Source organism: Saccostrea cucullata, unplaced genomic scaffold (genome assembly GCF_032062105.1).
Source record: "Saccostrea cucullata isolate Sc308-1 unplaced genomic scaffold, CSIRO_AGI_Scuc_v1 ctg3208, whole genome shotgun sequence".
Taxonomy (NCBI): Eukaryota; Metazoa; Mollusca; class Bivalvia; order Ostreida; family Ostreidae; genus Saccostrea; species Saccostrea cuccullata.
Genome location: NW_026919654.1, coordinates 1 through 17,033, shown reverse-complemented (window position 1 = coordinate 17,033; position 17,033 = coordinate 1). Strand labels below are relative to the sequence as shown.

General features: G+C 34.3%; 1 protein-coding gene across 1 annotated transcript; it reads right to left on the bottom strand.

Annotated features, from left to right (window-relative positions):
• Positions 1–12,587: 12,587 nt before the first annotated feature.
• LOC134235493 (uncharacterized) lies at positions 12,588–16,160 on the bottom strand (the record flags this gene model as incomplete). The annotated part of the gene is made up of 7 exons (XM_062717624.1): positions 12,588–12,964; positions 13,218–13,224; positions 13,790–13,889; positions 14,546–14,637; positions 15,321–15,385; positions 15,664–15,824; positions 16,082–16,160. Coding segments are annotated over 7 exons (825 nt in total), but the record flags the coding sequence as incomplete, so codon positions are not given.
• Between the last annotated feature and the right edge of the window lie 873 nt (positions 16,161–17,033).

Here is a 17,033-nt window from a genome sequence, read left to right as displayed (position 1 = left end):
TTGTATAAAAAGTTGCGTGGTCCTATTTTGAACAAATGTACAATTTATATCCTATTGTAAAAAAAATCGCGATAACGATGGTTTTTCAAAATTAAAATCAAGTGTTTGTGTATTTTAAGTAAATTTAAACAACTTTAAAAAATATCAAATTTAGGCTGATATACGTATTTCTTTCAAAACTATTTCTAACAACTGTGACCTTGAACGGCCGTAACAATACAACCCGAGAAGCAAGAAATGTTCGGTTATAAAAACGAAAAGAAGTTAGAAAATCTTAATACTTTAATAATTGTTCAAGCAAAGTTGTTACTTATCAGATATTTTTTTTTATCTTTAGTTATCCATTACATACAAAAAGTGTTTATATATACGAGCTTATTTTCTCCTTTATTTTCACCTTGATTTTTCGCCGGGTCTCAACACAAGAATCATTCTTAATTTTTACGAATAAAAACAAGATTTCATTCACATTTCAATTTTCATTGGTAATGAAAATATAAGCAATCTTGATTTATTTTTTTGGAAAACATTGAATGATATAAAAATCAATTTTAAATGACATGTTTGCAATACAGATAATTAATTATAATCAAGCTGAAAATGTTGGTATCGAAGTGGCTTCCTTATAAATTGCGATGGTAATTTAGCGGTAACATCAGAAGACCAAAAGTTTATTTGATGGTGGCCACGCGTGTCAAACAAGGTGAAAGAGATATACACACGGACTAGTAGCTAACTGTCAATCAATATCAAGTACCCAACAAGAAAACATTGATGTAACCATCAATTGTCGCCCGGGAAATATATAAAGTAAACTAGAGGTACTGTGAGCAATGAGCTCACTAAATGATACCCCCCGCCTCCCATATGGTTATAACTGATGACAAAGTCCATGTTTTGCCATGGCCTGGAAACCCAAAATATGTGACAGATCAAAAAGTAAAATAGGAGGTGCACAATGGCAATATGTAATAAAGATTCTGTCAAAGTTTCATTAAATTTCACTCGGTGGTATAAGAGGAGTTGCGGATAAGAGATGGGTACCCTAAAGCGTAACAGACGGACGGACGGACGGACAGACGTACAGACGGACGGAATTAACGATTACTATATACCCTCCCGCTTTTCAAGCGGGGGGTATAACAATGGAAATGAGTCTTGATCTTCAAACCGCTTCGATATGTGTTAAAAGGCATGCGTCTAATTGATGGAGACGATAGTCGCGAATATTTTGAAAACTTATAGTCGGATAAATATCAAACAAAAAACGATGCCTTCAATTCCTCGAGTAAATGTTGGCTGCATTAAATATAAATTGAAGTTAGACACATGCATCACCTATATTCAAAAATGTATTAATTTTCAATTTTAGAATACATGTATAAAACACGAACTGTGCAAAGTACGTTTTTATGCGAGAAGTAAAATTCGATGTTCTAAAGAAAGGGACCTGTCGTTTTTTTGACAGTAAATGATAAGCAACTTTATATATTAAATATGAAAAACATATATATTTTTACAGATTGACTTTATTGATGTAAATATATTATGTGTCTCGTAATTTATAAAGAGAAAGAACATTCTGATTAACAATCTTTTCAATGTTTGGAAAACTTTTAATTCTGAATAACTACTCCCACCCCAATCCCCATATGCCAACAGTTAAACTTATATGTATAGAGCAGCCCGGTCCTCCGGGCTGCAATAATGGACCGTAATTTATTTGATTGACAGGGGTATACAGACCAGGTAAATCTGAAGGCGGTGCTTATTATCTCGGGCTTTAAGGTGATTTATTATTTTTAGAGTACGAAATACACAAATATGAATAAAATTTGTCAAATTCTGAAGATATTTTTTGATACTTGTAGCTAAATGGTTAACAGAAATGGTGAGAACATTGACAGCATTCTTTTATCGAATAAAATTAATTTATGGCAAGCACAAAAAGAACTGTGCAAGAATGAAGACATAGAAGAAAATTTATCTTAACAATTAATTTTTCCTTGTTAAAAGCCTCACTTTGAGTGTCTTTATTTTTAATTATGATTTTATGCCACAATTTTTTTCAGGAAGAATAAGGCAGCCCATGGAGAATTCAAGTCTTAGTATTTGTTGCACTCATTAAATCCTTTGTATCGGGAGATATTTCGTGAACATGAAAGAGATTCTCATAGAGTGTACAGATTTTCTCCTGAAGCACAGGAATGAGATAGGGGAAAGAGTACGCTTTGGCGTGCTTATACAGTCTCCGGCCATGGTTGTGGATAGCAGCGATGAGGAGGATAGCGGCGCAGAAGAAATGGAATCCATTAGGAATCCTTTCGGATCAAAATACATGATTTGACAATTATTCTCCATGTATTTACATCCGTCCTGCAACAGATACTGGGAAGGATGACCGGAAGCATTCAAATTCCCCTTGAAATTACCCTGGCCAGCATCGACGGAGCTAAGGTTCTTCTGGATTACATTGTGAAACAGATTGAGATTACAACCAACAGCTGTTACGGTTTCTGTGATACATGTATACAGACCTCCGATATATCCAACGGATAAGTTTTAAACCAGCACCACCTCTCTATTATCACAAAACAATCAAGAAATATCCTCCCCAATGATGATATCGGGCGATTTTTATGACAACTACTTCGGAAAACCAACTCTGACAACATTGTTCACCAGCTATAGCTATCGGCAACTTATGAACGATCCAACGACCGAAACTGCCTTTTGTCTCGACTTGGTATTTGTCAAAGATTTCTAAAAAAATCCAAAAGTGACGATTGAACGTTTGTATTATAGTTTTCATAATGCAATTTCTGTTAAATCGTAAAATATGTAAGGTTATGTTACTGTATCAAGAATATAATTCATGTCCGTTGTGATATATGAGTTGCGTCAAGCGAAAAGGGACTTTCAGGACCAAATTTCCAAAAATTCGGTTTTTGACAGTTTCTGAAAGAGCTAGTCCTTCTGATTATTTTGATACCAAATTTAACATAACCTGATTAAAACTTAAAAGAAATGCAAGCAAGGATTACAAAATAACGTCAAAAAATGAACATAACGTCATAGAAATGCTAGATGATTTTATTTTCGTCCACACACTGAAAAATTAATACTGTTCTTACAGCACTAATATCTCTCCTTAAGCTGGATTTGGAAGTTTGGAAAAGTGTTGACAGAATTTGATTGGACAAACCAGTTTTTAATTTGCACAGGAATATTGCAACGGATTTTCTTAGGCTTCTAGATGGTGTTGGTTTCACCTCATCTCTGACACAGTCACATATTGTATGGAAATCTTCCTTGGTGAGTCCCAGCAAATATAAATAGTCTGTATCGGTCAGAGGTCCATAGGCAGATGCTTACAGAACAGTCCCGAGCTGTGGTGCATATGATCAACTCTGCCAAATCCAGTTATTATCAGGAAAAGCTCACCACAGCGGACAGTAAAGAGACTTTCAAATTCATTAGTAGTCTAATGAATTATAACGCAGGAACTCCTCTACCACCGGCTACTAATGACCAGACCCTTGCCGAAGATTTTGTTAAGTTTTTTTACAAGAAAGTTCAGAAGATCCGGCAAGGTCTTGATGACACAGATCTCCGTGACAATACAGCTTCTTCAGACCTGGATAAACCAGTGCCTCAACTTGGCTGCTTCAAGGTCCAGACACATGAAGAAGTAAACAAGGTCATCAATATTTGCGCAAACAAGACCTGCTCACTGGATAACATCCCCACTGCGCTCTTAAAGAACAGTGCTGTCCTCTCTGTGATGCTACCGACAATTACTGAGCTGGTTAATACATCGCTTTCAACCGGGGTCTTTCCAAATAAGCTGAAACGTGCACTAGTTACACCACGTCTAAAAAAGCCAGGACTGGATATGAATATCTTCACTAACTATAGACCAGTCTCAAATATTCCTTTCATCAGCAAGGTCATCGAACGTGTTGTTGCACAACAGCTTAATGGTCATCTCACCAGAAACGGTCTTCATGATGACCTGCAGTCAGCTTACAAGACCGGTACCAGCACTGAAACAGCCATCCTACGAATAAAAGCAGACGTAGAAGCAGTACTGGATGAAGGTGATGCCATGCTCCTGGTCCTTCTCGACCTGAGTGCTGCATTCGACACCATTGATCACACCCTCTTACTGGAGAGACTACATGTGGAAGTTGGACTTACGGACACGGCACTCTGTTGGATACAGTCTTACCTGAGTAGCCGCACTCAAGCAGTAAAGATCAACAACAGTGTGTCCTCAGATGTGCCACTGTCCACTGGAGTGCCACAAGGGTCTGTTCTCGGTCCCCTCCTCTTCCTGGTGTACCTCCTACCACTCAGGAGAGTCATCAATCAGTATGACATTAGCCGTCACGGATTTGCAGACGACACCCAATTGTACAACCGTCTGAGTGTTAAAAACAATGCCAGGCGTACGGAACAAATCAAGGTTATGGAAGAGTGCATAGCGAGTGTCCGAACCTGGATGACTGTAAACAAACTCAAACTGAATGATGCAAAAACCGAGATAATGGTGATTGCCAGCGCTCATAACCAGAACCGTGTTAAGAACATTCAGCTGAAGATTGGTGACGCAATAGTGACATCTCAATCTACTGCTAAAAACCTCGGTGCTACCCTGGATGCCACCTTATCAATGGAAACGCAAGTCAAGTCCATGCTAAAAAAGATATATTTCAACATTAGGAGAATCTCCAAGGTGAAACAACATCTCACCCAGGAAGCGTGTGCAAAGGTCATCAATGCAACAGTCGTATCCCATCTCGACTATCACAATGCCCTTCTGCTTGGCATAACCGATCGAACCATGCACCGATTACAAATGGCTCAGAACAATGCTGCGCGTTGTCTCACAAAAACAGGCTACAAACAACATATCACGCCAGTACTTCAACAACTGCACTGGCTGCCTGTAAAACAACGTGTCGTGTTTAAAGTGCTGACAACCATGCACAAGTCTCTACACTCCTCCTCAGCATCACCATATATGAGAGAGTTATGCCCTACTTATCAGCCACAAAGGACTTTTAGATCATCGTCTGACAAATGGAAAGTAATAGTAAAGAAATCATCGAACAAATATGGCGCAAGAGCCATAAGCACATTAGGCGCACAACTGTGGAACAACTTGCCTTTAGAACTACGAGAGCTAGAAGCACATGGATCATTCCGCAAGAACCTAAAAACACTCTTGTTCAAGCGTGAATATAATCTATGAATGTAAAAATTCCAGCATAACACCTAGGACTCCATGTGTACCCTCTCGTATACTCAACTTCAGAAGTACTTTCCTGTGTACATAACAGTTTTTTATTTTCATTTCATTTTGCCTTGTCTACGTTAACCAATTTCATCTTACTACCATGTTTTATTTTAAGGTCCCTTTGTTTTATCGATTATTTACTTTCAATTACAGATTTATAGGTTTTATTAATCTATATTGTTTTTAAATATTAGCAAAACCATTGTACAGCGCATAGAAACTATATGTGATTTTGCGCTTTATAAATTAATAAAATAATAATAATAATAATAATAAAAGGAACGTGATTTTTTTTAAGAGAGGTTACTCGTGACAACAAAAACAAAAAAAACCTGATATAACAATATGTTGAATATCTGTGTTAATGTGTCTATTTCTCGGGAAATTATGACTATAAAAAATGTAAACTAATATTTTTACATTAATATATGGTCTTATAAATACGTACTTTTATTTTATTTCAAAAATAGAGGGGATTCAGATTGACATGTAACGTTACATGCTCCAGTGTTATCATTGCTGTCATAGGCCTAACATTATATACAGATTTTAATAAAACTTAATTTATATCAATGCTGATCTTTTTTGCATCTCAATCACATGTACTACAAAAACAAAAACAAAAAACTTTGATATACTGTAGCATGTAGATATGCATTATTGCATACCTGACAGCAGATCATACCTGCAGACGATATGGGTCAAGCGAGCGGTCCATGTATTATCAGCTCAGAATCATCATATTATATTGATGCATGTGTAGGTTAAAAAGCTTACTTTACTTATATGTTTAGAAGAATAGAGATACTCACCACAACAAAGTCATGTAAATGTCTCTATCTTCAGTCGATTTAACTATGCATTGCATTGATTCCATTGCATTCCGGATAGTCAGTTATATTTTTTCACATCGGGATCGGAAATATTCACCTTTTTACAGGATGCAAGTTTTGCCGAGTTGATTTTATATCCTTTAAAATTCATTTACGGGCACAATAAATTATTCAAAAATAAATCATTTAATGTGACTAATTAAGTTTAACCTTTATTTCTACTAAGCCCCAGTGAGGGGGGGGGGGGAAATCCGGAAATTATCGTTTACACAAGTCAGACATCAAAGTACTGAGAAGTATCATTTAAGTAGGGCGCCACACGTGAACCACAAAAAACCAAATGAATTATGGATTAACATATATCAATTTAACTGTGTTTAAATTTTAATCATGGTTCAAGGCGCCTACAAAAAAATCGCTGTATAAAGGTCTAAATTTATTTGAAACTTGGTATTTTAGCATTACCGCATCCGGTTTTGATGTATATAATACGGCACGTGCTGTTTCCTTCCCAAAAATCAAGACAGAGACCAAAGGTTTAACATTTAATAAAAAGTTGGCATACGTTTCGCTCCTTAATAACGAAGTTTGATTTTCAGGGATTGACAGGGCCAAATCATGCAGATTTTGGCTTAAGTTCTTTTTTAATCATATAACTAGAGAGACATGTAACTAAAGGCTGCAAAGAATTCAAACATTCAGAGGTCTTTGATTTGTATTCAATTGATGATATAATAAAGTCAACATTGAAGCTGTATTTTAATACTTCATATGATAACCCATGATGTTTCACCAATGATTGTAAAATATTTACAACTTCAACAGCTAAATGTGCATTGTATGCCACAGATATCGTATCTTACACCCGTTTTTCTACTCTGTACGTGTCCCTCTTTGGTGGAACTTCTCTAAATACATGTAGAGTATCTACAAAACCTTCAATAGGTAATGTACCACATGCTGAGTGATTTGATAATGTTTTCATCAATATCACAGAATCAAATACCTTTCCATTGTGACACACAAGGACAGGTCTGTGAAATTTGCTCAACCACATCTTTAAGATAAGTGTCTTTCCGGAAGAAAGGAGCAAGTTTTCATACACCTTAAATTGTTTGAGATTAGATAATACATAATAAAAATGTTTTTGATATTTTCATATACATCTATAGATAATCATACTTAGACATCAAAATCAGTTGGACATGTAATTTTTTAATTACCAAAATACAAACCTTTGTTAGTGTTTTAAGACCTATGTTATTTGAGCCACAGCCGCCGCCACTCTGAATGATGTAGACTCAGAAGCACTGTAAAAGTTTGACTTTGGGTTCTTTGAGGCTACACTATAGTTAAAACTTTCATTGGACTGAGTGCTACCCACTTTTACAAGCTTTTCAGAATTTGCAGCATATTTTTCAAATATGGTCTTTCAATCAGATAGTAGATCTTCTGTCTTATATATTAAACAAAAAAGTTAAGGATTATCAAAACTTTCATTTTAAAATTTCTACATCAAAAAAGTATATTTATTCAAAATAAATTACATAGTTTCCTCTGTAAAGTTCCTACACAATTGATAAAAAACTAATGGTAATTGTTCACTTCGTCAGAAGAACAAGATTACCAATTATGGGTACCCTCCTATTTAACATGAATTTCCATATACAGTAATTGTATGATTTGTTTAATTCAAAACTGACAATTATTCAACAACTCTCAAAACTTGGTGTGGCATCCCCTTGCCTGAATAACATCCATGTATCCCTTGGGAATCTTCGAATGAGTGAACGGATGCTTCTTTGTGGTATCCGATCCATATCCTCTAAAAGAGCAACTTCAAGGCCATTGGTATTGGATGGAGCAGGATATAGCTGCTGAACTTGCCTCTGAAGAACATCCCAGACATTTTTAATAGGATTAAGGTCTGATAACTTCGAGGTCACCATATTCTATAGATAATCTCTGTCTCAAGGTATTGGTCCACTATGTTTGCCCTGTTTTGGCTGGCGTTATCATCCATTAAAAGAAGGATATGGAAATAACGAACAGTATTCAATCTCAACATCCATTAAACAAATATACAAAATAAGAGCAGAGCAAACACGGACCTCCGAAACATCAGAGGTGGAATCAAGTGCCATGGAGGAGTGAGCTACCCCTGCCGACCGGCCACACCCGCCGTGTGCTCGTTGTCATAATCAGGAAATAACGTAAAAAATCCGTCGTCAATTCAGTGTATAAATAATGGACTAACAATTGGTACGAAAAACGTCAATCAGCATTTCATTCAATGATAAATTGTATTTGCTGACAAGGTCATTGTATCGACCATAGAATTTACGAAATGATGACTTTAAACGAGACTGTTGATATTCTTGTTTCATCAACTTGCTTGTCAATAATTAACCTCGTTTAAGAAATTGTTCATATGTAGAGCATGTTCTTGCGTATCGAATCAACTGAGAGATATAAACCTCTTATGCAGGTGATGAAGGTATATTGCTGCATAAGTAAGAGAAGTGACGATAGTAAAGTTAAAGTCATCACTTTTATCATAGAGCTTGGTTGTTAGATTCCCATTAGTGTCTTTTTCAAGTAAAATATCCAAGTATGAAGCAGAAGTGTCGGACTCTGTAGTATCTTTTATCTCAAGCTCACCAGGATGTATCGTGTCGACGTAGGAATGGAAATAATCATTATTAATTGACAACACGTCGTCGATATAACTAAATGTCGAGTTGAAGACCACAGCAAGTGTTTTCTTCTTTTCACGTAAAAGATTTTGCATAAATTCTGCTTCATATGAATATAACAATAAGTCTGCTAATAACGGAGCGCAATTTGTACCCATGGGAATTCCAATAGATTGTTGGAATACCTTGTCTCCAAAAACTACATAGATATTGTCAATCAAAAACTCAAGCATCTTTTTCATGTCAACTTCAGAGTACTTATGTGTGCAATCAGAATCTGTTTTAACAAAATAATTTTTCAAATGACCAATGACGAGGTAAGTAAAATTCCGAGTTCCATTTTGTTGAAGAAGCAGCTGTCAATGATATCAAAAAGCCTGGATTTTAATTTGTCGTGGGGAATTGTTGTGTATAAAGTTGAAAAGTCGAAGTTTTTATGCTGTTGATTTTTGTAAAGTCTTGTGATTTCAAATTGTCCAAAAGTTCATTAGAATTTTTAAGTATCCACATCTGATTTACACCACTTCTTGAATATATAGTTGTACAGTACTCTTGAAGTTTTTCCTTCACTACTGTCAATATTTTAGTGAGAAGTAACGAAAAAGGCTTGGTTGAACATATACTGGAACCTGCAATGTATCTTTGTTTGTAAGTATTCTTATGAAGTTTCGGAATCCAATATATATGAGGTAGTTCAAATTCATTTTGGCTCTGTAGAATATTAAAAGTATTCAAAACTGTCAGGTGATTTTGAAGAATTTCTTCCTTAGAAAGAGAAGTATATGTATAAGGAGGATTACCACTTGTACAATTAAAGTTCTTCTAGATACAATTTATATAATGAGCCTTACAAACGAAGACAATGTTGTTACCTGCTTTGTCGGCAGGAACCAGTATGTACTGATCGTGTAATCTATCTAATTCTTTTTTCACTTCTGGTTTATTGGACACAGAAGGATAGATGGTTTTCATTTTGCCCCTCAATCTTATAATACGTGACTTTAACATGGATCTGATACATTTAATCCATTCTGACAAGGTGTCAATGTCTTCTGTTTCATATCTAGCCCATCGTCTGGCGTAATTTTCAACAAAATCCATAATATTTATGAAATTCCGACGCCAGTTGAAGGATCGATAATCCCTATATTTAGGACCTTTTAAAATAAGTGATCTAAGGTCCTCATTACGAACTATTTTTACGTCACCTGTAATAACGTGTCCAGCAGGACTATAGTTATAGGGCGAAGAAGAACATGAACACGAAAGGGGATTATTTTTCAGATAGTCGATATCCAGGCCATGTAAAGTGTTTTTGTAATTGAAAAGTTTTGAATAAATGGTCGATGTATATTTTTAGGAAACACAAGGTGTAGTCTTCAACTTGAAATATGGTGGAATACAAGACTGGACCCTTTTGTGATTAAGAATATTACTTATGTAAACCGCGTCAGTTCCTTTATTGGCATATTGAAGTTTAAGAAAAAGATTGTTTTAGCTGCATTTTTTCCGTGAAACGTGCGGGTTTAAAAAGCCTATGATGTGCAATATCCATAATCACAGAACCGAGCCAATATTCATGTGTCGATGAATCTAAATTTGGATGTTCCTTGGTCTTTTCAAGAAGACAATTTAAAAGTTTCAAAGGGACAGAGTAAAATTTGGTTCGAATATGATGTAGACCTAACTGTTGATTTACTTAAGGTAGTAATGAATCAAAAGAGACGTCGTGTATTGCAGGTTTATTGTACGAACAAATTCTGTTCCTATTGCACCGCAAATGTTCTTGCAATTGACTGAGGGATATCCTTTCAGTATCTTATACTGGTAATTGCTCCATTTCTGATGATGTACAACTTCGTGGACCTCTAAATAAAAATGCCTCCCCATAACCTAACAGAGCCTCCACAAAAGCGATCATATTAAGCCACACAGCAGTTATTAAAACACTCATTCTTCTGTCTCCACAATCGTCACCTTCCATCATTAAAATCCACACAACATTTGGATTTATCACATCAATTTATAATAAATTTCAGAAATGAAGTTTTCTTTACTTAACCACAGTATATTGTACATAACCCTTTTGTTGAGCATATCTACCATATGGCAAACTTGTTGGTTTATATCAGGATGAATTTTTCAAATATCTGCAAAATGAAAATCACTAGACTGAAATAATTTACTTAATTAAAATCATTATTATAATTATTGCGTCATTGTTTAGAAATTTAACCTAAAACACTTACCCACACCGATACGCAAGAGAATGCTCTACGTATGAACAATTTCTTAAACGAGGTAAATTATTGACAAGTAAGTTGATGAAACAAGAATATCAACAGTCTCGTTTAAAGTCATCATTTCGTAAATTCCATTGTCGATACAATGACCTTGTCAGTAAATACAGTTTATCATTGAATGAAATGCTGACTGACGTTTTTCATACCAATTGTTAGTCCATTATTTATACACTGAATTGACCACGGATTTTTCCTTTATTTCCTGATTATGACAACGAGCACACGGCGGGTGTGACCGGTCGGCAGGGGATGCTCACTCCTCCATGGCACCTGATCCCACCTCTGATGTTTCGGAGGTCCGTGTTTGCTCTGCTCTTATTTTGTATATTTGTTTAATGGACGTTGAGATTGAATACTGTTCGTTATTTCCATATCCTTTTCCTACTCAGAACATCTTGAATGATCACCAAAAACATGGCAAGGATTGGCCTCCAAGCTTCATGCTAGCTGCATCTTCACTCCCCTTGACAGCATATGCAAAACACTTAGATGGTTTATTGCTTTTGGTCCAAGGTTATTATATCTTTTTTTTCATTTCTGAGTGAATTTAGCTTGTATGTTTCGTTTTTTTAGCTCACCTCAACGAAGTTAGGGGAGCTTATGTAATACCGTCGGCGTCCCAGGTTAAGATTAAATTTTTTTGGGGCAGATTTCTTCTTAAGAACTTCTATGTCCTATATTGATTTGATTAGACATGCATGGAAGATGGTTCTAGTGTGTTTCATTGTACCAGTCAAAGTTTAAGATGCTGCAATTTCAGCAGAGGAATGACCAGGTTAAAGTTTTTGGTGCAGGTTAACATTTTTGGTCCAGTTTTTGGGGTAAGTTTCATTTCCAAGTAACTATAAGCCCTATGTTGACCAAACGTGCATGGATGATACATCTTAGGATGCATACTATCAGGCTTGCTTCGAATGCTAAATCTGACCTACAAAATACGGTTGAGTGAACTGGTTAAAGTTTTTGGTGCAGGTTTCATTTCCAAGTAATTATCACTGCATGAAAAAACAGCTTTACAAAATAAGTAAAGATTTTGTAAATTTAATATTTACAATGCCTTTATACTCCTTTACTGAAAAAAGGCAAAGTTCTTAAAGGTGACCTTTACATCAACTTTACAGGTCCTTAAAGGTAATGTAATGTCCCACTTTTTCTGGACTTTACAAAAAAGTAAACTTTACATTTAATTACATTAAATGTATAATTTAATTACATTAAATGTATGATTTAATACAGATTAAATTGAAAAATTACATAATGTAAATATATGAAAACAACACCTTTAGTGAATTGTAAAGTTGAAGTTTTGTTGTGTAAAAGTCATATTTTTACTATGAAATATATTCATTAATTCCATGTTATATATGGTTTAATTCCATTTCAGAGCCCACATCCTATACATTGTAACCCCCATAGAGCTGTAAAATATGCAAAAACCACAAAAATTCAAGATCCGTTTATCATTTTAATGCAAAACATATATAAATCAGCACAAAATTCATTAACTATTTAATCAAAAATCCAATTGAATTCCTCATCAACATCAGGTTTGTCTTGTTCCTTAATGGAACCCTTTGTCCTTTTTTGAAGCAGTCTGGCACTTCGCGGGGGGCAATTTTTCAAATATGTCTTGTCCAGACTACTTTTAATGTTTCTCCAAGTTTCACTCTCCCAGGAGTATGGATGGGTGATGAAACCGTCATCCCCTTCTTCATCACTGGACATCAATTTATGGCTCATTTTGCTTTTTAGCAATTTGGAAACTGCTTCTCTTTTTTCTTGAGGCCAATTTGTTTTCTTTTCTGTAGAAAGCAGTCTTCTTCTGACCTTCTGAATTAGGGAGATAAAAAAACAATATGGTCAGTGAAATCAAAACAACTTTCTGCGATGATTTTGATGTATTATTTGATTTACCCTGAATGTTATATTTGCTTTTTTAAAGCCTGTTATGCATCATTTATTAGGTTTGTCTATCCATGCATCTAGTTCATAATGTACTGTTGTAACACTGACAAATCATCATTGAGGTCAGCATGTTGGAGACAATTAATTGAAAATTCAAAGTAGCTAAATTCTTGAGGACTTTTTTTCTTGAATGAATTTATTTTCATTAAAATTATTTAAAGACATTCCTTTATACATGTCAATCTTTCCTTAAAATGGCAGACCAGCATTCCAATGAAGCAATAATTCAAGATCTGATGAAAATTTGTATTGAAACAGTTTTCATTTATGGGGATATCTGAAATATTTCATGGCTGACTTAACTAATTTGACTTTTAAATATTTAAGTTTTAAAAATGATCATATAATTAATTAAATGCCTTAACAACATCAAGTGTTGAGATTTAGGATGAGTCTTTTGATCATGATCAGTCACTTTTCAAAAATACTCTGACAGAGGATGCAACAGGTACTTTTCATTATTGTTAATTTAGATATATAAAACTGACTATAAAATCAGAATAAAATTGCAGAAATATATGAGTTAATTACAGTTCTACGAAACAAATTAACTCATTTTGTCAGTTCTCATATCCATTAAATATTATGCAAATTGTATTCTTTATAAACAGACAGTATCATTGAAATTACAAAATTTTTTCCAATGAAAATATTAAGGTTTACAGAATAAATAAATTAAAACTGATCTACCTCCTTTTCCTGGCCTGCCGTTGCTTATGAAGAGTGTCTTTGTTCTTGGATTTTCTGTTTGCTCCCTCTTTCTTTGAAGGGAAATATCTCTTAACAGCAGCTGTATGTGAAATAAAGTCAATGATTATACATGTACCTCAAATTTTATTATTACTCCATGTAAAATGAAGGGGGATGAGGGTATGGTCATGATTAGGACACAATTTAGAATCTACCCCACCCAAGGATGCTTCCACATAATCAGTCTCTCTTGCCCAGTGTTTCTTGAGATGAAAATTTGAAAAAATGTTTCTACCTACTTAAATGTAAAACTTGGATTTTCTATTGTGCCCGATTCTACCCCTGGGGGTCATGACTTGAATATTATAGAATTCACACAACCATAGAGTGCTTCCACATAAGTTTAAATTTCAGCTTTTCTGGCCCAGTGGTTTTTGAGAAGAAGATGTTTTAAAAATGCCACCCTATATTGTCTTTTTCTTGATTATCTGCCCTTGGAAGGGGGCTTGTCCTATTTTCTTAATATAAACTCTCCTTTACCCAATTTTTTCCATTTTTTGGTAAAAATTATAGCCAATTCATTCTTGTGAAGAAGTTAATTAAGCAGACATTGAGATCAGTAAACCTTAAGCTATTGGATCAGGTGAGCTAAAAAGGGACCAAAGGAGCTAAAAAAAACTCATTCAGCCCCTGTTCTAAGTTATGCTTTTCAATCAAATTTGAGTAAAAAACCATAGATGTATTAGCAATACTTGCCATCCAGAACCTCATTGGAAACGTCCGGAGCAACCCCTTTGACTTTTCTTTTGATGAATTCTGTCATCTCTGCATTCACGTCATCATAGTACCTGTATATTTAAATAAAGAATATTTTCAGACCAAATATCATTTCTTCTTCATATCATGTAAGAAACATCTTTGCTTCTTGGATTATTTTCTCAATAGATCAAATTTTTTGAAATATTTATAAAACAATATGACTATAATATCAGTTAAATCTATATTTATATGCACTGAATATTGTTTTTCTTTATTTCTAATGAAGACCATTGCCATTTATCAGTGCATAAATGACACTAAACAACTAAAACAAGATTTTTAAAAGTTGCTATTAATTTTTCATTTATTTATAATTATCTCCCTTTGGAAGAGGGCATGGCCCTTCATTTGAACAAACTTGAATGCCCTTCACCTAAGGATAGTTTGTGGCATGTTTGGTTGAAATTGGCCCAGTGGTTCTTGAGGAGGAGATGAAAATGTGAAAAGTTTACAACGCCGCCAACAACAACAAAAGACAACGGACAAATTTTGATCAGAAAAGCTCACTTGAGCCTTGGCTAACAGGCTCAGGTGAGCTAAAAATGTCTTTGTTAATACAGGAATTAATGTCACAGCTATTGCAGAAAAAATACATAACCCGCTTATGCAGGTTATGTATTTTTTTTTTTTTGCACTGGCTGCGAAATTAATTCCTATACTTAAAATCAAAGAAAGTATTTCATTATTTTAGTTTTTTGCGTGCAAGTTTTACCTTTTCTGGTAATCCCAATTTAGCTCTATATCTTCTCCACTGGCAAAATATTCCTTCACTGCAGTCTGTGAATAAATTAGCTGTATAAATGTCTTTTTAATGTTCTACTATATAGATACACATAAATTGATACTTATATCCATGAAATTTAAACTTTGATAATTTTCATTCAAGCAGAAAAAAAAATCCTTGATGCATGTAATTATATTACTTTACTTTTACCTGTTATTTGGCTTACATGTTACATGTGTTTCAAAAATTATGTTTGTAAAGAATTGTTTGCATATGCTAAAAATATATAATCTTTCTTCTTTATAACACAAGATATTAAATAAAACCTTACCCTGATTCTGTTAGGAACACTGATGGGTTCATGAGATTCTTCTTTTCTCTTGTCAAACTCTTTTTGCAGATCATTTACTTCTTTTCTCACCAACTTGACAGTTGAAAGGATTTCCCTCTGATTGTTCAGAATATTTGTCAGTTGTCCTTGAATACTCTTGCCTTGTTTAAAATTGTTTTATGTGTAAGTTTAAGCACTTCAAATATTATCAAGCAGCGTAAGAATAAAAGAGAAAAAAGCATTTGATTTGTTTTTTATATATATAAATGTATTCAAAATCCTCAAATATGTTAAAATTTTAGTACTTAATCATAGATCTTTTTTTGAAAGGTTAAGTCTTACAGCATGATATTTTTTTTTTACTTGTGAATGTACTTCACCTGTAAAGGTTTTTTAATATATAATTTAAATGCTTTACCACTGCTTTTCATAACATCTGGTGACACAGCATTAGTTGAAACTTGTGAACTTCCAGATCTTCTGACTAGCTGTGTATTCTGCAAGATATTGGGAATAAATGATATTATTGTTTTACCATATGATTCAATGATTAAACGATTAGGCTCATTTCTTGTTGGCATTTGACGAAGTTCTAACCGTTTACAAACAGAGAAGCAGAGTTACAATGTACATGTAAATAAACCTTATCTGCAGTTACAGTATCATTTTGAAATGTTTAAAATCTATTTTAGTTGCTATGAAAGAAAGAAAAAATAATATCAGGCTTTTTTGTATGTTACATTTGAAAGGAAGTATGATTATCAGGGAGAGAAAAGACATCTTAAAAAAAGTAAGTTTGGGTTTTTTTTTTTTTAGAAAAGGTAGGGGGGGGCAATCACAGAATATGCTAATCCGCTGTGTATTCTGCATATTTTAAAGTAAAATAATGAGTATTAATTCATTTAAAATCATGTAAAACTGACTGTATAAACATCATCTTATCCTGATATCTAAAAGAAAAAAAAATTGGGAAACCAATACATTGCAATACAATTTTTTGGGCGATATCACTCTCTAATACATAATATAGTAACTACCAATAAGTACCTCGCAGTTATCTAACTTACTATCGCTCTATTGCGGGGGATTTGAAAAAGGTCTAAATTTCTGGGGCAAATGACATAGATTGTCAGATGAGGAAAGTTTAGAATATTTTATCTGCTATAAGATCTGATGATTTTCAATGAAAATTAAACGAGGGGTCCGCTTCATTGAAAAATCGTTAAAAATGTAAAAATTTAGGATTGGCTCCTCTCAAAAAATTATCAGGCTGTTTCAGGGATTGTTTAGCAAGGTATTCCATCAGGATTTTTTAAACTTATCTGTCCTTATAAATGCTACAATGATCGATCTTGCATTGTGTTAAATAG